Below are 21,277 nucleotides of genomic sequence, written 5' to 3'. Positions count from 1 at the left end.
GTCTCGGCGTGCCATGACCGTCCTGTGCCCCAGCACAGGAGTGCGGGTATTGAACAGGACGAGAACTTCGGGCCCTATGCTGCAAACACGGCCTGGGCAACCCTCGGGCCCACCGAGCCGCGGACACGCTCGGCGTCCCCGCCGGGGCGGGGCGACGCTGCGGGGCGAGGCGGCGGCGGGCGGTTCAGGTAGGGACGCGGGGCGGGCCCGAGGGAGAGGCTGCGGCCACCGGCGGGATGGCGGTCGCTCCCCGGGCCCGGGCGGGGCAGGGCCGAGCCCCATCGCTCCCGGGCCGAACCCGCGGGGCCGCCGGCGGCAGGTGGGGCCGCGCCGGCCGCACCTCCCCGGCAGGGGGCAGCACCGCCCCGTGCGGCCGCGCCCTGCGCGTCCCTGCGGGCGGGGAGGGGGTTCTGGGTGCTGCCGCGGGGGCTGCCCCGGCCGTCCCGGTGGGACAGCGCGGCGCTGGGAAGGGCAGGGCGGCCCGGGCCCCTCGGGAGGGTGCTGCCGCCTCGGCGCAGCGGGGCAGGTGCCGCGGCTGCGGGGGCGCAGGCGGGGAGGCGGAGGCGCCCCTCGGCCGGGCGAGCCGCGGGACCCTGCTGCCGCCCGAGCGCCGTCCACTCGCCGGGTGTCCTGGGGGTGCGAGGGGACAGCCGGACACCCAGAGCGGGAGTGAGTGTGTCCGTGTTTTGGTGTTCGCGCCTTCCCGCGCCTCCTGGCCGGCTCCCGGGAGTCCCGGCGGGCCGAGCCTGCCCCGGGGAGGCGGTGGCGGCCGCGCCGAGCGGGGCAGGTCGCGGTCGGCGGCGCCCGGCCCTCCCCCTGCGAGGGGCTCGCCGCCCCCCCCGCCGCTGCCAAGGAGCTGTTGGGGGGGATTTATAGGAGTAACAACGGCTCGTGATGTCAGCCCGTGCCTAAAATAGAGAGGGATTGACTGCAAATCCACGGCTCGAGGGCTAAAACCTTCCAATCCAGCCTCAGCCAGCGCCGCGCCGATGTGAAGTCGCCCCCCACCTCCCGCTCTCAGCCGCGCACACACGCACACGCTCCCCGCGGCGAAGGGAGGGCGCCGGGGATCGCAGCCCAGGTGCCAGCGCCTCCTCGCCCCGCCGGCCACTGCTGGGCGGCCGCGGGGCACCGACAGCCTGCTCTGGGACGGCGGGGTGGGGGACAGCCGAGGAGCGGAGCTGCCGGATCCTAGCCCTGCGGAGCCCCCAGGATTACAAGGAATTGCGTGCTCCTTCCCAGACGTGAGCGAGGGTTATACCAAAGAGCCAACCTCCGTCGCTCCCTGCTGTCCAAATTAATCCCTTGGACTCTTGAGAAGACAGGGGGGTTTTCGGAACCATGGCATCGACAGAAGGGTGAGGGGGACCGTCTCTTGGGTGGGAGGAACGGGAGGATGGGGGAGATGCCCGGCATTGTTCTTTTGGTAACAGTTTCCTGTCATCTGCTTCATTGTTAATCCTTGCCCCTCGCCATTCCCTAACAGAATAATTAGGGAGCGAGAGGAAACGAGAAGCAGACTAGCCACATATAGAAGAGGAAGAGGGGAGAAAGAATTTCAAATATGAGCCACTGAAAAGGTCTTGGTTTTCCTCCCATCACTTCTTTATTTAACCCCTGGAGGGCAGATCAAGCTTAAACCACCTGCCTGAAAGAAGAGTCCAAGTGAATGGTTAACTCAAGAGAGAGGGGGAATCTGTTTCCTAAATAGAATAGTAATAATAATAGTAGTAGTAATAATAATAATAATAATAATAATTTCAAAAAGAATCAAGGACCTGTCCTCCCAGCCATCCCTTAAAAAGGCAACAAACAAATCCAACTTCTCCACTTGAGGAGTTGTGCAATTTTGTAGTTCTGTGCCAAATGCGTTACAGTGCTAGCAAGAGAAATGCTGGGAAGGGCAAAGGGTTCTACAAGAAGCTTTAAAGAAAAGCTAACACAGTTTAGCTCTGGTAGTGTCTGTCAGAAGGAAACTGTTCTCCCTACCCATGCCAGGATTGCAAGAATCAGCCACTTCGTTGCTCTCTGATAGGGTTGGGGGCTTCTTCAGTTTATAGAGTAACTGGTAGTAGGAAAGAAAAGAAAAGGTTTCTTTGATCTCTGCTTGCCCTCTTATAACACTAGCTAGTATTAGACTGCGTTTAGTGTGAGCCTCCTCTTTATCCCTGGATGTTGTCATGTTGTATCAGCATGATCTGCTCTGGATAGGACTCTTTGAGGACAGAGTGCAAAAGGGAGCTCAGTTTATATTGCCTTTGTGTCTCAGGTTGAAAGACTTGCTGAGTTGATTTAAATAACCCAACACGTGTCTGGGAGAGTGTGCACACAAGTGTCCCGTTACCTGGTCAGAAGAAGGAACTGACTCTTTGTGCCGTGGCCCCCAAGCAATTGGCTTGGGAGGAGTGGAATGTTAGAAAGTATTAGTTTTGGTTGCTTTAGAAAAAGGACTGACAAAGTGCAAATCTGTAAGGCTCTTCTGGCTTTTCACAGGACTGTGACAGAAGTAATAAACTTACCATTTGCTATTACCTTGCCTTTGCATGGAATTTCTGCACTAAATGTATACGTTTTTGTTTTGGTAGCAGCCCAGTAATTTAACCTGCCCTATACAGCATTTCCTCTGACAATGAAATCACTTAATTAGATACTGTCAACAAATGATCAGAGCCATGAGGAAGACACTCAGAGATGGAAGAACAAGCCTACATCCATAGGGTTGCAGCTCTGTCCCTTCTGTATCCTTGGATTACTCCAACTATCATTCTCCTCTGGGTGCTGCAGTCACCTGCTCTTTGTATTCCCACATAAGGTGGCTGTAGAGGTCTGTGCTTGTTTTGGACCAGTGGAAGAATGTGGGATTTGTTTTGCAAGGGTTTAATAAAAGGAGACATGACAAGAGATGGCTGTGGTAGAGAAATGTGTCAACTTTGGATGAAAGAAGTTTTTAAATGTGTGTAGAAAGAGAAGTACTTTTAAAAGAAGTTTGATGAACACATGGGCTAAAAAAGATCAGAGTGCCAAAACCAAAAAGGTTTCAGTGGATGCATGGTCTTGCTCTCCTTACGGAACAGAGTTAAATTGTCAGGATGAGAAAAGAAAAGGTTTAGGCCTTGCTTGCAAACCTTTTAGGAAATTTACCTGGATTAAGACAAGCTGAAACTGTTATTTGATGTGATTCAGCTAGTGGTTGGTGATAGCTGAAGGAGGTATGGAAAACAAGTCAAGTGGGAAGCATTTCACTTGTCAATCCCTTTTTACCAGTGAGAACCTCTTCCAAAACTGAATTGTCATCTTTCTCTCCCCTCAAGTAAAAAGCTGAGGATAGAGATTAGCTTTCACTCTGGTGTAAAGGTCAGCAAACTGAGGCATCATAAGGATCATCAGGGAAAGTGAACATTGACTGGACCTTGTTCAAGAAGGCTTTCCACCGGCAGTGGCACAATGTGAGAGCGGTAGCAGAGAGTGCCCATTGCTGCAAGCAGAGCAGTCTATCTCAGGCACACACAGATACATTGGAGAAAGACCTGCTGGAGGTGGGGACAAAGGTATTGTGTCGTTGGCTCTTGAGATGTTCAGGTACATATGTTAGTCGACATGAGAAATATGTAAATGCTTTATTTTGTGGTGATAAAACTACTCCAACCACAGTAATTTTTTGCAGTGAGTTATTTCTCCTCTAACAGGGGAGCTTACATAAAATTTCCGAAGTGAGGATGTCAGGGATGTGGCAGGGTACTTGACGGACAACAAAAGGCATACTTACACAGAGGAAGGTAATTCTGTATTCCATGGTTAAGAAGTAGTGGTCACTTAAAGCTGGGTTTTGCTAGGAAAGATTTCTTTGTCTTCGCCTTTCCAGTTGTTATTTCCTTTTCTTTCAATGTCTTGTCAGGTTACACTTATCCATGTTTGGAATTTTGCTGCATAAATCTTTCTGTTTCAGGAGGATGGTGGACAATGGGAAACTTCAACTGGTAGAAAGGGAGAAAGGAAGTGTTCAACAACATGGCAAAATCAGACCCATGCATCCCCTGAATCTGTCTTACTGTAGTTTCAGCTAGTGAGGTTTTGGCTGACTGTTGAATACACTGTCTCTATCTTGATGGTTAAGTCTTTCTTTCACAAAATCCCCTGATACAGATCTCATCACTAAGGTGGATTTTTGGTGTTTAGTGCATGCTGAAAACGGAAAATAGCTAGTTCAAGGAGGAAGGGCTAGCACCAAGTACTGATACTGTTAAGGGTTTCTTGGGTTTATGTTCTCTGTTTAAATGTCCTCTGCTGACCATGACTGCAGGCAGGGTGCTGCTGGGAGATCTGACCTTCTTACCTGTAGTGGCATTGCCTTTCATGAGTGCTTACTGTTGTTCAAAGATCCCACAACATTAGTTTATATTTGCAGGTTGTGGTATATGACAGAGAGCACACTATGCGGTTGGTTGATCTATGGAGATTTACCATAGCAGAGCATTTCAGTATTTCCATTGCTTTTACAGGGTCTTGATAGAACCTTAAGGTTAAATGAGATTGACTCTGATCCAATTGATGCCCATGTCTGCCTTCAGACCTTTGAGCAAAATCCTGAACACCTTGCTGCATGTGGTTTTATTATGGCTCTCATCTCTCACTTCAGTGTTACTGTTCAAAAGGGAAAGAATGCAGTACCTTGCTACTGATTTGTTTTGTTGGTTTTTGTTGTTTTTTTTAATAAAAACACCACAGATTAGTGTAACCTAGAGATAGGGTTTAGATGTTAAATCAGCTTTATAACTCAGATATTAAACCTTGAGTATTTAAGTTACGTATTTTACTTATTTGAGTGATGCTGATTTAAATACTCTGAAAACCTAGAGATGTGTTTGTATTTTGTATGCCTCTAAAGAGTGGGAGTTTCAGGTGTGAAGTCTGGATTTGGGTCTGTTCCTTCAAGAATACAGCCACTAGGAGACACTATCACTGCATCTGTAGTAGCAAATTAAACAGAGACAGAGGAGGTGTCTGAGCCTGGAGCTCAACCCTCTTTGTGCAGGTCAGCCTCAGAGCAGCCCACCATGGTCTGGCCAGGCACCCCTCTCCCAGTCCACAGGTGTAGTTAGGGAGTCAGTGTGGGCCAGTGGGCGTTCCCAGTGGACAGTTTGGATATGATCATATTTTGGAGAGTTTAATAATAATGATGTGGGCTCTTCCATTTTGGTTTCTCTCAGTTCTAGAGAATGGCTCCAGGGAAGGTCTGTGGAAAGCCCAGAGATTTTGCCCGTATGGATATGTGGTACACAGTTAACAGGCAAGTCTGGGTGTGCGTGTGGAGGCACCCTGCTACAGAATAAATCCCGTGAAGTGGAATAGTCTGAAACATTATTATGTCTGATAGACAGAAGTCTGGGTAATTAGCATTGTGGTTTGACTAGTGAAATAGTTTTAAGTGCTTCTCAGTTTTATGTACACTTAATATAAATGGTGTTTATGTAACATGAAATGGCACAAATGCAGTGCTCCTATTCTGTTCAGAGTAGTAGATAAACCACATGGAAACTACAGAGATCCCTGCTCTGGTATTTGACTTTATCTCACTTAACAAGAAAAAAAAACAAAATGAAACAAAAAACCCTGATCTGTGGTCCATTCCTCCTCTCCAAACTTGCTTGTTCATACATCCTATTTCTATAGATACTCTATCTTCATCCCAAGTTGCATTGTCTCTGAAGCTACAGTTGCAGCATCATCAGTACTGTTTGTCTGTGCTACTGGATCACCAAACAATAAAAGTTTGGTCCAGATCAGGGAGCATATTCGGTTTCTCTAAAATTAGCCACAGCATATAGTATGGAATTTACATGGATTTTATATTAGCTGTAGAAAAATGGTTATTAGTCAATTCAACATAAGTTAACACAGGAGGTACAAATAATAAATACTTACCTGGCATCAGGCCCTGTGAATACAAGTTAAGCTGTCAACATTTTTTTAACAAATTTGAACTTTAAGAATTACTTTACTACACAGGATTATTTTTTTAGTTATGCAGCTGTGGTGGGTTTAGATCTTGGAGTAGGAGTTATAAGCCATTTTCTGCATTGTCAAGACAAAGCCTGAAAGGGAGATTGCCAGCATTTATTATGCATCTAGCCTGGAGACAACAGGACACACCTAAGTGAGTCAGAAAAACTAACTTTGCATTTCATTGTAGGGTTCAGGCGCCTACATAGGGGAGTGGGGTTTCAGGATCTGACACAATACATACAACAACCACACCCACAGATTTCTTACCATCTGAGTTCTTATTCTGTAATTTACCCACAAAATTTCTCTACATGGAAACTTGATGAATTATTCTGGCACAAATGTTTAGATATTTCAAAGGATGAAATCTTACAAGTGCTCTTGCTGTTATTCTTATGCAGGATTTGACCAACACCAACATAGGATAGAGATGTTTTACCCTATGCTCTTAGACATTTTTCAGGACAGATGGGGAGGAGGTAGCCTGTTAATTAGACATATCAGCTGTGGCTCTGACCTCATTTCACTGTGGACAATTGCAAATCTTGCATCAGTTTCAATGAAAGAGAATTAGGCTTTTCAGGAGATAACTCATGTTCCTTAAAACCAACCTAATGACACGATAGTTCTCATGGCCCCAGCCTTCAGTCTGGCCATGAGGTACACTTTCAAAAAGAAGTTGTCACCTAGACGTAGCTCCATTTTTGAACATATTCAGTCCTTTTATAGACACATAAGGATTACTATACTTCTTATACGGTCTACAGGGAATTATTTATTCTGAACTTTTTGGAAAAAGCACGTTATAGTATTAGATTAGATATACAAAGCCTAAAGGGAGATCATGCTTCCCTAAAAAATGATTAAAATTTTCAAAAGACTGTCTTACTATAGGTTTCTGTGAGATAAACAGTTATGTACAAGAACATACATGCAGATGTATGTGTTCAAGTGCCCTAAGAACTCAGCATACAAAGCGGTACTGTATTGCTATACTAGCAAATTACTGCATTTAATTTTCTCTTCTTCATTTTCCTGTTTCCCCCAGTCTACAGGCTGTTCCAACCAAGATCCCTAATAACTATAAATCTGTGTTTAAAGGGTCTCAGTTTTTTGTTTAAAAAAGGCTGTCGCTAAAGCTCTATCCTCTCACCTGTGTGGCAGTGTGGTTGGCATGGGGGGTTCTTTCTCCATGTAGATGACAGTGGGAACACTGGGACTCTGTAAGCAGGAGGGTACAGAGCCCACATTAACACTGGCCTGCAGTATTAGGCTATCTCTGCAAAGAGTTGGCTTCATACAGAAGCAATCTGTGTGCTTCGGAGAGGTATGGAGTGAAGGCACAGTGCTAACAAGGGGGCCTACATCTGCAGTACCTTCTCATATAATACCTTTTCATCTTCTGTGTGATTTACATCCCTTTCCCCGGCAGAATGTGTTGCAATACCTGCTATTTAGAACAATTAATTGTATGAGTTCTTGAAAATGTTGGCTGGGTGTGTCAAATCCATCATCTCTGTTATTGTCCATCTGCTAATGAAACTCCTCTCTCTCCAACTCAATGCAGGAGTTCACATCATTTTAGCCTCGAGCTCATTAGTTTAAAATGCTATTTCCAGAGGCAACAAGCAATAAAAGTAAGTGTGCTTTTATATATTTAATCCTACTTCTGTATTAATTTAAAGCCTGTCAGTGTGCTTAAAAGTTTTAAGACAATTAACTACAATACATGTTTTGGTGCTTAGGAAAGAAAACAGACTAAGTTCAAAGATCATCATAGTTTCTAACTTTTATCTTTAACATATTTGGTTCCTGCATAAGCAATTCCAAATTGGGTATTCTCACAAGGAAGAACATAGAAGAAACAAGGCATAAAAGAAGGCTGCTTGCAGGCGTCTTTAGGAGAACAGCGTGGAATTAAAAAAAATGCAGTATTTCTGGTTCACTTTTGTGTCTGGGAAATCAAATTAATTGAAGCATTTTAAATAAAATATGATAGAATAAGATTTTAAAAATTAAAAACATTTAATTTTTGTTTTTCAAAAACAAATGCTTAGTTTCAGCTTTAATTTAGAAGACTAAAATGGTGGGACCTCCAATACGGAGGAAAAGATTTTGCTATGTATTATGGAAATGTTTTGCGTAGACTAAAGCAATATTTGTCTTTTTTTGTGTTTTGCTTTTTTTAAATTTTTTTTTTTATTTTGCTGACAAACTCAAAACATATCTTTTTTTAGTGTGACTGCAACTGATCAGTTTCCTGGCTTTTTAAAAATAAAAACACCAAGTTAAAAATCAGTAGTTTTTCCAGGCTACTCTCACTCTGTGGCTTTTTTTATTCTTTATCAACATGAGTTAAACTCTGGGCTATTCCTGTAAGCATTTAAATTTATCGAGAACCATAGAATCAAATACGAGTTTGGTTTGGAAGGAACCTTTAAAATTCATCTAGTCCAAATCCCCTGCAATAAGTGGGGCCATCTTCAACTAGATCAGGTTGCTCAGAGCTGAGTCCAACCTGACCTTGACTGTTTCCGGGAAAGGGGCGTCCACCATGTCCCGAGACAACCTGTTCCTGTGTTTTACCACCCTCATTGTAAGAAACTTCTTTATTGTATCTAATCTAAATCTACCTTCTTTCAGTTTAAATGCATTATCCCTTGTCCTATCACAACAGACCCTGCTAAAAAGTCTGTCCCCATCTTTCTTGGAAGCCCACTTTAAATACTAAAAGGCTGCAATAAGGTCTCCCTGGAAACAGGAGAACATGTGCGGGCTGAACATCCCCAGTTCTCTCAGCCTTTCCTCATAGGAAAGGTGCTCCAACTCTCATAATTTTTGTGGGTTTACTCTAACTCTGTGCCTTTCCTGCGCAGAGGACTCCACAGTTGAACAGAGTACTCCACGTGGATTCTCAGGAGAGCACAGTTGAGGGGGAGAATCACCTCCCTTGACCTGCTGGCCACGTCTTTTGATGCAGCTCAGGATGGATTTCTGGGCTGCAAGCACCCAGTGTTGCCTCATGTCCAGCTTTTCATCCACCAGAATTCCCAAGTCCTTCTTGGCACACCTGCTCTCAAGTTCTTCTCCCAGTCCGTACTCATGTCTGGGATTGCCCTGACCCAGGGGCAGCACCTTGCACTTGAACTTATTGAATCTCATGTTCACCTTTGAGATCATTGAGTACAGACATAAACCTGCCACTACCAAGTCCACCCCTAAACCAGGTCTCTAAGTGCCACATCTACACATCTTTTAAGTACCTCCAGAGACGATGACCCAACCACTTCACTGGGCATCCTGTTCCAATGCTTAACAACCCTTTCTATGAAGAAATTTTTCCTGATATCCAATCTAAGCCTCCCCTGGTGCAACTTGAGGCCACTTCCTCTTCTCCTATCACTTGCTACTTAGGAGAAGAGAGTGACCCCCACCTGTCTAAGCCTCCTTTTAGGAAGTTGTAGAGAGCAATAAAGCACACACACACACACACCCCGCCTCCTTTTCTCCAGGCTAAACAGTCTCATTTCCCTCAGCTGCTCCTCACAAAACTTGTGTTCCAGCCCCTTTACCAGCTCTGTTGGCCTTCTTTGGACATGCTCCGTTGCCTCACCATTTTTGTTGCAGTGAGGGGCCCAAATGTCAATATACTCAAAGTGTCATCTCTGTTGTCCATCTTTTCAGTCCTTTGTGGCTTCTGTTTTGCCTTTTTTAATAATAATTCTCTTGCCCTGTCCCTTGGCACTGGTGATTCATCTGGGGTCTCTGTGAAAACAGCCAGTTGAGATGAGGTTATGCCAAGTCTCTGTGCTTCAGTACTGCTCTGTTTAGTTTGGAGTAAAATGTTCTTCCCTGGCTGCATACAAATGCATTTCTGATTCTGTCTTCAGCTGGTTCACTGGTGTTGCTTCCAAAACTTCCAAGAAGTTTTGAGCCTTTTTTTCTGTCAATCTCACAGCATGTGGGTATATTTAGTGGTGTTGATTTTCACAACTGCAGTTTTTCAGTGTTGGTTTTTAATACTGGTAACCATACCTAGGCATAGGGCCTGCTTGCCTGACTCTGTTCAAGGACCATCATGCAACTGCCGCTACCAAAGTCAGGGTCCTTGAGGCTCATCCATGAATTGAGCTTTTTCTTATTCTGTCATAGCTCATTATGAACTGCATCTGTAATAAGAAGATAATGGACAGGACCTCTGAAGCAGGTACTTTGGGGCAAATTTAGATTTAATGAATCATCTCTTTGGCATCTTGAGAATAATCAGTGATGTGTCAAAGTGTAAAATCTGTGTGAGTGAGAAGATGGTCAGTTTGGTACTAGAACACTTAGAAGATTAAAAGTAAAACCTGCATTCAAACTGATACTTGTCAAAAGTGTAAATACATTAATTTATTTCTTTAGATTTGTCACAGGGAAGACAGGTAAATAGGTCAAAGAGGAGTTACATCACCTGCTAGTTTACACTTCTGTGTGAATCAAGTTAGTTTCACTTAGCCCTACTGCCAAAGTTATACCTCACAACTGGGAGTGACTGCACTTCTGATTTACTTGTGGCCTCCTCAAGCCATACCATGTGGTTTCCAGATGGTGGACTTCATCTCCCCTGAGGCAGGAACCCCTGGTGTTTGCCTTTCCAACTGTTCATTGTACTTTCTGTACTGTCATTTACCCAGTAGCTGAATTAAGGTTGGATCTTGGAGATTTGCTCTCTTGCAGGGACAATGACAGAGATTAAACAGTAAACAAGTCACGTGCACTTGAAAGCTTCTGACACACTGCACATCATTCGCAAAGGCTGTTTGGCAGGTGCTGTGAGCAAACCTGTTCATTCCTACTCGTTTGGACAAGTGTGTCACATGCAGCACCCTCTTAGAGGGGTTGACTAACACTTGTGGTACATAGGTCCAATCTGGAGGAGCAACATGACCAGGGACCAGTTTAGCTTCTGAAGGTGGTGTAACTGTATTAGCCCAGCATTGTATCCAAGCTAATGACTGCCTCTTATTCCAGCTAATTATCTCGGGTGCAGAAGAGCACTAGTATGGATGTGCCAGGCTAGCACAGAGGCAGACACAGATACCCTTTATATACCAGGTTCAACCCATACAGAGTCTGAAAGCCTGTTTCTCAGTCCAAGGAAAAAATATCAGTGTTATTTCTGAGTATGAAAATTAGGGCCAGCATTTGTGGGTTTTACAAACCTCTAACTGTCTAGGACCATGGCTTCCTTAATTAAAAAAAATGCCAACACATGCGTAACATGTATCTGGGAATATGAGAGTGGACTAGAGACTCTTCAGAGGTCCCTTCCAACTTTAACTGTTCTGAGATTCTGTGCACCACAAATACGTAGTATACAGCCATCTCCATGCAGTATCTTCATATCTTAGTTCTTGGATATGGCTGTGATGCCATGTTCTGCTGGCACACCATCCTGTAATATACGCATCCATGTTACTGATTTTTCATGAGATTGGCTTCAGGCTATGTATACATGAATAATAGTCCAGCCCAAAAGAAATGCTTGGTCCTGAGAAATCCACACTATGGTGGTTACTATATGAAGAGCCTTAGGTTTACTCCTTGTATTGGATCTGGCTGAGCTGGAGTTCATTTCCCCACAACCCCCCTCACCGTGCTGTGCTTTGCATCGGCAGCTAGAAGGATGTTTATAACACACCGGTGTTTTGGCTGCTGCTGAGCACAGCACCAACACTATAACATTCCTTCCTCAATCGAGGGCAAGATGCAGGGAGGGGACCCAAGTAGTGTAGCTGACCCAGACTGACCACAGGGATATTCCATTCCATGTGACGTCAGCTCAGATATAAAAGCTAAGGCAAGGAGCAGGAGGGTGGGCATTCATTGTCTCCAATGGCTGCCTGCTGAGGAACTGTTATGCGTGCTGAAGCCCTGCTTCTTGGAAGTGGCTGACCATCGCTGCTGGTGGGAAGTAGAGAATAAACCCTGCTATCTTTCACTTCACTTTGCTTTTGTGCATGCAAGCTTCCACTTTGCTTTTTGCTTTAAATAAATTGCCTTATCCCAACCCATGAGTTGTTTTTCCACCTTACTCTGTCCCCTGTCCAGCTGGGAAGGGGAGTGATACAGCGGCTGGGCGGGCACCTGGTGTCCAGCCGAGGTCAACCCACCACACTCCTCTAGTGCATTTCATGGTGTAGCTTAATCCAAAAGTAATTCAGTGCATCTGCCCCAACACAGCTCCGCAGTGTGAACCAGAGCACAGCAGGTGGGCATCTTCAGGAGGTTCACTCCAGAAGCTCACTTCGGACTAAATTGCTAATATAAGTTTACCCTCAGTTGGTTACCGATATGCCTCAGGTAAGTGCTCCCCACTGGCCAGGTTCCTGGCAGGCTCTTGTCATCTTGTGGCTCTTGTCATCCTCTGGCTACTCATGTGCATGCTGGCAGCACGGCTCCTTTTGTGTCCACAAGCTGAGGTGCTGCCATGGCCTGTTGAGTCACTTGCCTAAGTTGCTAGTGAACAATACTTGGCCTACTCACCACAAGGAGCACAGAGTGGGGCAAAGCCTGGCTGGAGGTAAAGCACAGGTTCCAATTACACAGAATGTGGAGGCTTCTGTTGCGAATTCATGCCAAGCGTGCAGGGGGTTCTTGGCCTCATACAGTGACAGAAGCAGCATCCCCAGTGCGTATGGTTTAGTACACTTCCTTTGAGGCAGAAAGCTATCTCATTAATTAAGCATCTGGTCCTTATCTGTGTAAGACCTACTTTTGCTATAGTAACTGAGAAAAGACTTGTCCATAAAAGCGCACATGTATATAAAAACGTCATCCACATACAGGCATGCGTATGGGAATTAATTAACACCTGGCTGCTATTTATATCACAGCAATTTAGGTCAGGAAGTGAAAAACAGATCAGAATCCTCCACCTGACATTTTAGGAGGACAGAACAGGCAGATTACAATGTCCCATGCTGGAAACTGCCAGGAAATACTATTCCTATTGACATAGAAGTGCCAGAGGGATCTTCACAGCTATGTAGGGCAAAGGCATACAAAACCTGTCGCGCTGTAACACCAAAGCACTCAGTAGGAGGCTGCCTGCTTCCAGGATTAGCTGTTGCCCTTCTTGCTTTCTTTCCCGTCCCATTTGCAGGTGTATGTTCCTTGCTGGTCTGCTGAAGGGAGTTCCCAACGACACTTTCCAAGGGGAACCTGGAGAGGATCTTCTGAAAGATATGGTAGTGGGCTCAAAGTTAAGGGCAGAAGGCCTTCTTAGCAATCAGTCTCTTCGAGTTGCTGGAGTGCCTTGAGGAGGACATTCCTGTCTCCTTTTTCTGGGAACGGTTTTGTGTCACACGGTGGCACCCTTGCAAACCAAATAAAGCTTGAACTCCCACTGCAGCCTCTCTCAGGGAGGTCTAAGGGGTCTTCACTCTCACTCAGTAACTGAGGCTTCAATGTCTTTTGGATGTTGATCCCCTAACTGTGTCTGACTTGAAATCAGTGAATAGGTAGAAAGACTTACTGGGCAGCAGGAAACAGATAAAACCCACAAGGAAAGTGTGGTTGTGTAAGCCCCACTTTTTTTAGGTAGCCTGGTAATAGACACAAACTCATAGTGCAAAGGGTAAAATCCCAGTATGTTGGTTGGTATTTATCATATTTATTTTTGCCAAGGCACTTCTTTTTTTCCTCAAAAATATTTAACAATGAGGTGTTACTATCAGGAGCAGTTAAGGATTTTGTGAAACATAATACAAGAATATATGTAGCTAGATTCACACTGAAGGAATCCCATTCTGGCCACATGGATTCTCGACAGCTTCCTGGCTCAGGCAGAGGTATTGTGTTACCAAGTTCTCTTAAACAGTTGTTATTTTGCCTTTTCACAAATGAGGTATGCTGCTGAGTTTAGGTACTTCAGTTTTGTAAGCCTCTGCATCTTAGGAGATCAATCCACTTGAGATATTGCTTTTTGTCACTGTGCTGTCCAAAAGCCTGGACCAAGGATCACAGCCTAGCTGTGCATTAACTCTTACATACATTTATTGGAGAAAGACAGGTAGTTACCTGCTTTGGACAACTTACACTCTCTTACAGAGCTCCAGCAAGCTGCTGCAGTGAAGGTGTGTCAGTGTTTATTACCAGAACCTCTTTGCGTGCTGCATTTTTCTAGCTAAAAAAAGACACCATCAGTTATTACGGCGCTTTGATTTAGGGTCCCTGGTGATGGTAGGAGTAAGGTGGAGTCCAAAAGCAACTCAATTTGTAGGTGTTATTTATTCACTAACCTACATATAATTCAAAATATAAATGGTTAGTTAATCTATATGTATTGTCCAAAACAGGAGAAAATAATGCATTTTTCTCTCTTGAGGGAGTAGTAAAGATGTAGTCTTAGAAAGGCTTGAATGCCTGTGTCTTTATTCCTGTCCATTTTAAACGTGCTCCCAAAAAATCCTATGGAGCCAGCATATGTAGCCCTTAACAATAAAAACATGAAGATAATAGTATTTCATTTGTGAAATTTTCTCCTGTGTCTGGATCACTCAGTCTAGGTTTGCCATTTGCTTTGATAAGTGATTTTCTGCTGTATGTCATGCTGTTCAACCTGCATATGAAACTTGTTCATTGCTCAGACTTCTTGATGAATTGATGAAATGACAGTGTAGGATTGATACAATGAACTTGAAAAAATGTTAAGTGACAGTTTAATTCCACTGGGTGGTAACAGTTCATAATATTTTCTATTCAGGCTGTGCATTGAAGGTACAAAATCACTGTGATACCTGAATCAGTGTAACAGCCATCATATCCCTCCTCTTTGTGAAAGTATAGGAGGATTGAAGTAGTCAGCACATCTGAGATTGCTAGGCTACTCCTGACAGCCATAGTCTGCTGAGTGCTGGAGATGATGAGAAGAAAAGGCTATAGCTCTCACATTAAAGCCACTGGCTTTATTTCTGCAAAGGGAACATTGAACACGGTCACTTGGAAACTGCTCATTGCTGATGAAAGGAACCTGGCACAACAGGACATGGGTTGAACAGGGACATCCAACTGCAGAAACAGCAGTTGGTGCCTGGAGGTCAGACTTGGCCTCGAGGCTGAGAACTTAAGAGGGGGACATATATTAATTACCATCTTGTACCTGTGTGTTAATGCCTGGTAATTACCCTGGGTTATGCAGTGACTATACATCATCCTCCAAGTGAAGTATTTCCATAATTTTGGACATCATAAGGACATCACAGGAGCTGACATATTCTGTTGCTTTGTATTTCCAAGGAGGAGAGAAAGTAAAGAGAAGGAGGATTTTAACTTCCAGCCAGTTACCTTCTATTTATACTCCCTCTGCCGTCAAGAAAGATGATAGTTTTGTCAGCGTATCTTCTCATCCATGATGCAGCAAGAGTGGCTACATTGAGCTGTTGTTTTTCCAGTCTATTAGTAATCCTGCATACCAGAATGCCTAAGGTGTGCTTCTTTGGGGCTAAAATGTTATGTACAGGAAGACTAATGTCTCCTAATTTGTCTTCCTGAGTAAACAAAGAAATCAGTGACAGTTTACGAGAAGTAATGTACTCTCGTCTTTATAGGTGGAAAGTTAATCTGTGAAGTTTGCTCTGTGTCACACGGCTGTGGATAAGAAAAGTGTTCTGTCACCATGGCCAGTCAAATAATGCAAAACTATCTCTCTCCCATATTTTTCATCCCAGGTGATGTTGGTTACACTTTCGCTGCTTGACTAGAGCAGAGGGGCCACATTAGGGGCTCAGCTTGCTTCTTTGTGTGGACCTGCAGTGGCTTCCCTCCTCTTGTGAAAATACCATGTTGTCTTCAGATTTGTTGAACTCTTTGGGAAAGCTTAGGTTCTCCTTTTGCTTTCTCTCAGGTTTTTTTTTTCAAGCTGAATCTTAAAATATCCAAAACCCTGACAAATGCAATTTATTTTTAGAGGCAGGCTGCCTTTCTCAGTGCTGTTTCTAAGCACTGTTGTGAACTGATGTGTTTATTAACAGTGGCTGATTTGTAAACCTAGGCTTTTAGACATCAAAAGTACATACCTGAAGGATAGAGAGGACATTTTCCAGTGATGGGAAGTACACTAGTGCCAGATGTACATCAAAATCTGGAATGGGAAGATCTTTATTGGCAGACGACCAGCTTATTGCATTTTGCAAATCTTCCATCACTATCTGTTTTGCTGGCTATTTCAAAAAAGTACTCAGGAACAGGAAAGTCAAAATCTATCTGAATCTGCCTGTGTCTTTACCAGTTTTCTGGAATAACGTGTCATGTTTCAACATGTAGTTTCTTCCTCGTAGCTCATGCTCGTGACATAACTTCAGATTCTGCCTAGCAGGACAGAGTAGCAGGAAACAGAAAAGTTGTTGTAGGAGTTGATTAAGCACGATAACACCCTAGAAAAATATTTGTTACCTGACAAAGTGTAAAAGAACAGAACAGTGTGTTTTCTTGAAATTGGCCATAAACAATTATTGTGAATGGTCTTCCTTGTTTAAAGAAGATGCTTACACATCTGCTGAGAATGGGAGATGTTTTTACATACAGACACATACTAAAAGAAACACGTTCAAACATGCAGTCACTATTATTATGTAAGGGGTAATCTGCTACTAAATTGTCAGGTGTCTGTAGGACACAACTGACAAACTTGATATAGTTGAAAATTGTCCCATTAGATACACTGCAAAATTTACATTAAAGTGAAGAGGGCATAGCTATCATTTGGTGTGTTTAGGTATTACTGACCTCAAACCATTTCTTAATTTCTTAAAGTTTTATTGAGAAATTTTGTTCACCACGTCCCAAGTTCAGTGTAAAAGAAATATTTGGTCTCTGGAAGTGATTTTGACAGTCCCCTCCCAGTTTAAATTAGAATATTCGAGCTGGTGCTGTAATTTTCAAACCTTTACAATAATTTAGACTGGTTAGTGAGTGTACTGCATCCTTATATTGTATTTCCTCCTCAACATTTCCTTTGTCCAGAGCCTCTGGAGAAGATGGTATAGGAGTTGGCTAAGCTGTATCTGTATCTTTCAGTGTCTTCTTGGGTGAATATCCTTCTGTCCACTCTTAATTCCTTTTGAAATAGTCACATTATGTATGTGAAACAGAAAAGACTCCAGATTTTAGCCTTAAATCTTGTCCGCTTCTAAAATCCTTTAGCGTAGCTAACAGTCATCCCTGACAAGTTGTTCCACTGTTAGTGTTTTCAAACCATGAGCATTAACTTGACGTAGTGATTCGTATTTGTTTTTTTCAAGGCCTACGATGGACAGCTAGAAAAATTGCAGTAAATACCCACTGTAAAAGAAAATATGTCGAGTTAACTTATCTGTTTTGTGGACAATGCTGAATCTGATTTCATATAAAAAAGCCCACTCACAGCTCAGCAAGGGTAACAATCAGTGACTCCCCCGGCAGGGAGAGAGACCACCTTTGTCTTACTGTTCAACATTGGTAACAATGGTTAGAAGTCTCTGACTTTATCTGTGGATTCCATATCAATGACACCACTCAAATACATTTCAGTAGGTTTCAAATCAATGCACAGGCATACATTCTACATGAAGATCTCATATTTTATAAGTTTTGTTTAAAATGCTTTCTTCCAGGCCAGTGGGATTATTTATTATGAGTGTTCCTGTGCAAAAATGAAAAATGATAAGTTAAATTTCACCATCGTGTTATTATTTGTCCATAACACTTTTGTTATGTTTAGTTTCTTTTTTTTCCTATTCACTCAATCCACATACAAAGTGGAAGTTTCCTACGGCTTATTTAGTGCCTGTGTGGATAGAGCTTGTATCAAAGACTCTACATGCACTGTACCTCGATGGTTCCTGGCAGACTCAGTAAACAGACTCTCTTGTGTGAGGGTGTATTTTCAGTAACTGTGAGTGCAAATATCCACACTCATGTAGACGTGCAGCGTCCCACAAGTTTGCCCAGACATTCTAGCATGCCTTAGACCTGAAAATTTTTCGCTCTCAATATTTTGAATGGATCAAGTAGTGACAAAAACTATAATAGGATTTAACAGTTTTGGCTACCTCGTCTCTTCTGTTTACACTATAAGCCTCTGTGTCATATTTTTTCTTCGGACTACTGGCAATAGTTGGTCACATGAACTAGAATCAGACTTGATAGTTGCTAGAACTAATCCATGTTACAAATGTCAGGTTTTAACTGAAAAGTAAGTGAGGAAAAAAGTGCATTCTAAACATATACTTCTTTTAATAGGTGAAAGGTAGGTATTCTGCCTGTTTGTTACATTTTTAATCTTTACTCATTGCAAGAATGAATAAAAGTTAATTACAAAGGAATGCAGGGAAGGTGGTGCACATTTAATTGCATCTTTCTTGGCCAGCTTTGTGTAGGCTGTTTGAGTTTGCCAGTACAGACTGTTCTGATTCTTTGCCCGTGTTCTGGCAATCACTTCTCATTGGTTATAATAGTGGAAAATTTCATTTCCAGTTTACTCTTCCTTCAGTGAGACTACTGCCAGTGTGACTGGCAGGAAGAAAGCAGTGTCAGTGGAACAGGCTGGTCTTTTTGCTCAAGCCCAGACTTTCATGGAATACATGATATGTGTCGTGTAAATTCTAATGCTTTTCTGGATTACCTGTTATCTGAAAGCCTTTCTTTAGAAGTCCTTACAGCTGCTCACAAACATGCTGGCACTCTGTCTGGAAATGTATGGGCTTGCCTAATGTGAAGCATGCTGTTTGGCTGATGGGCTTTACACAAGCTACTAGCTACCCTGCACTAAATCCTCACACAGATATGATTACCTCAAAGGAAAGGGAAAGTATCTAACTATACCTTGAAAGTGTAGACCCAGTATGGTACCTTTGCCTGCACCTCAATGGATTATTAGTACAGGCAAGCCTTTAGAATTGTAAAAGCTTTTCTGCCCCCCCCATCATAACTTTCAATTTACTGTGAGTTTCAGCAGCTTTGTTTTCTTTGTCTGGATTCTAAACAGGACTGCCCAGATGAGACCAGGAGATGGGGTTAAAGAATTGATTTTGACTCTGCTTGTTTCTGACTACCAGCTAGCAGTACAAGAGATACTCTGCAAGTTTGAGCCTGGCAGCTAATAAAACCACTGGATGTTAGGCACAAAATGAATTTGACTCATACTTGTCTTAAAAATACCAAGTCAGAGTCACAGGCCTTTGCATGTTGCAGACTTTGCCCAGTTCCCTTGTGCTGTGGGTGTGAAAGGAGCAGGACACTTGTGAGAACAAGTAGTGCACAATTGTTTGTGACTCTTAGGGAGAAGAAAAAAACCAAAATGTAGAGCTCTGTAACATATGGTATGCAGAAATGGGGTTAAAAAGCTAACTTTCTCAGATCTCCCTTCACAGGGCATTTTGTTAGCAGTAAATCCTGCCATACAGTAAATGCTGCCTTACAGTAATACATAACCACGAGGGCACAACAAGGCTGTATGGGAGGGTGTAATTAACACTAAAAAAAAGATGACTTAAGAAAACCAAAACAAGCCAAGTAGATGCTTCCCTAATGAGGCTGTGAGAAAAATGCTCGCATTTAGTAAGTGGACTTTTTTTTTATTAAATACCATAAATAGGCTAATGAAACTCCATTTAGGAACACACTGACAATATACCTTCCAAGTTGCAGTTGTGAAGTGACACTTTTTCCTACATTAGAAAAATACAAACCTGGAATTCAATTCTGCCAACAGATGGAGAACAAAGATTCACTGTATTAAACAAATAGATTAATAATACTCAGGTCTTCTTTATAATACAAAAAATGACATATTTTGAAATTTATATCTGTGATTTTTTTCATTTGCTCCCCAAAGCAGAATGGAAAGGGATTGGCGGTTCGTATCATCAAACCCAGCTAATCACATTTTTTTAAGTGGAGAAAGACCAGTCTTTGCTTCTCCCTATTTGCTTAATGCTGCTGTATCTGGATTTAGGGTAACATGCTGGTAAAACATAGATTGGGATGTGGGGGTGGGTGCTTAAGGTACAGAGAGAGCTAGACTTGGTCAGAAACGGATTTAGAGAGCTGAAACTTTGTTATTGCCTCTTTATACAGTTAGCCTCTAGGTGCAGATCTTTCAAACCCTTGCTGTGCTGAGATTTCTCTGCCTATTGTCTGGTCTGGAGTGATGTGGGGCAGCACCAGTCAAGGAGGGTTGTGCTGCTGCATTAGTCCAGTGCTGCAGCTGAGCTACTGTGCCTTGTCTGTCAAATTAGCCTGCGTCTGATATCATCGTAACCCTTCTGGTCAGCCTGAGCAGGGGGAGTCTGTTTCTGCCTGTCTTATGCTGCTTGAGCCCTGAGGGTCAGTTGTGGTGCAGCAGCCCTTCTGCAGGCTGACCTTAGAGCACCTTGCATGGTGGAATAGGAAGGACATGGTTGTTGCAGAGCTGAGATCTGTTCTCTGTCAGGTTCAGTTCAGACAAGAACCTGAACCCAAAGGCCAACCTGCCAAACTAAAATCCTGTCTAGACCATTAGATACCATTCTTAGGGCATTTAATACAATACTTGTAGTGTGAATAGTCATATTCTAGTGCAACATAAGAGATTATGAAGTAACTTTTACCTGTTACTCACTTCTTCCTACTACCTTATTCACAGCTCATCCCAAATATGTGCCTGCCGAGCTTCTCTTTGATCTTCATTTCCCTTTTAGATCTTAGTCATATGCAGTTTCTCTGAGTTTTGTTTCTCTCCTAGCCTTAGATTTTAATCTGAACTGTAGTTACCTGATGGTTTCACTTCGTGTTAGCATGCTCGCTGTCACCTCTAGGTCAGAGTGAATTCAGTGCTTATGAATGATGCTAAATGAGCAATTGAGAAGAATTTGAAGTTAGCATTTCTCCATGGGTAGGAAGGTCTCAATATTGCCTCAGTACAGTCTTTCAGAGAGACCTCCAAATGTACAAACATCTGATTTGTGTAAGTTTGAAAAATCTCATCCTACCTCTTGCAGGGAGTAAATCCAGTCCCAACAGACTGGATCCTTTGGATTCTCCCTGCTGTGTCTACCACAAATAATGTTTTTGTGGTTTGTGGGACTGCTCCCTAGGAACTGAAATCAGTCTTTTTACATTTATCACAAAACTACTGTTAATGGTTGGGCATTTTGGTCACAGCTGAGCCAGCCTGGACTGGGTCCAAGGATGATCCCAACTCCCCTCCCTTAGGCATCCAGTTCCACTCAATTGCAACACCAACACCCTCCACTATGTAAAATTAACTCTA

General features: G+C 43.4%; 1 protein-coding gene across 4 annotated transcripts in view; it reads left to right on the top strand.

Annotated features, from left to right (window-relative positions):
• Positions 1-758: 758 nt before the first annotated feature.
• The window catches only part of SLC1A2 (solute carrier family 1 member 2), a 91,491-nt gene continuing 70,972 nt past the window's right edge, over positions 759-21,277 (top strand). For 2 of the 4 annotated variants that reach the window (XM_027732653.2, XM_039383903.1), the window contains exon 1: positions 759-1,358. Coding sequence is in view for 1 of the 4 variants with exons in the window: in XM_027732651.2 (XP_027588452.1) it covers positions 1,342-1,358 (17 nt within the window). In the remaining 3 variants the exon portion in view is untranslated. Of the gene's footprint in view, positions 1,359-3,523; positions 3,549-21,277 lie in introns of those variants that run through there. The other 2 variants (XM_027732651.2, XM_027732654.2) reach the window with 2 other exon arrangements.

This window comes from Pipra filicauda, unplaced genomic scaffold (genome assembly GCF_003945595.2).
Source record: "Pipra filicauda isolate LSUMZ 115617 unplaced genomic scaffold, ASM394559v2 scaffold32_size4067784_pilon, whole genome shotgun sequence".
Lineage (NCBI taxonomy): Eukaryota > Metazoa > Chordata > Aves > Passeriformes > Pipridae > Pipra > Pipra filicauda.
Note: the sequence above shows the minus strand (reverse complement) of the source record. Positions and strands in the feature narration are given on the sequence as shown.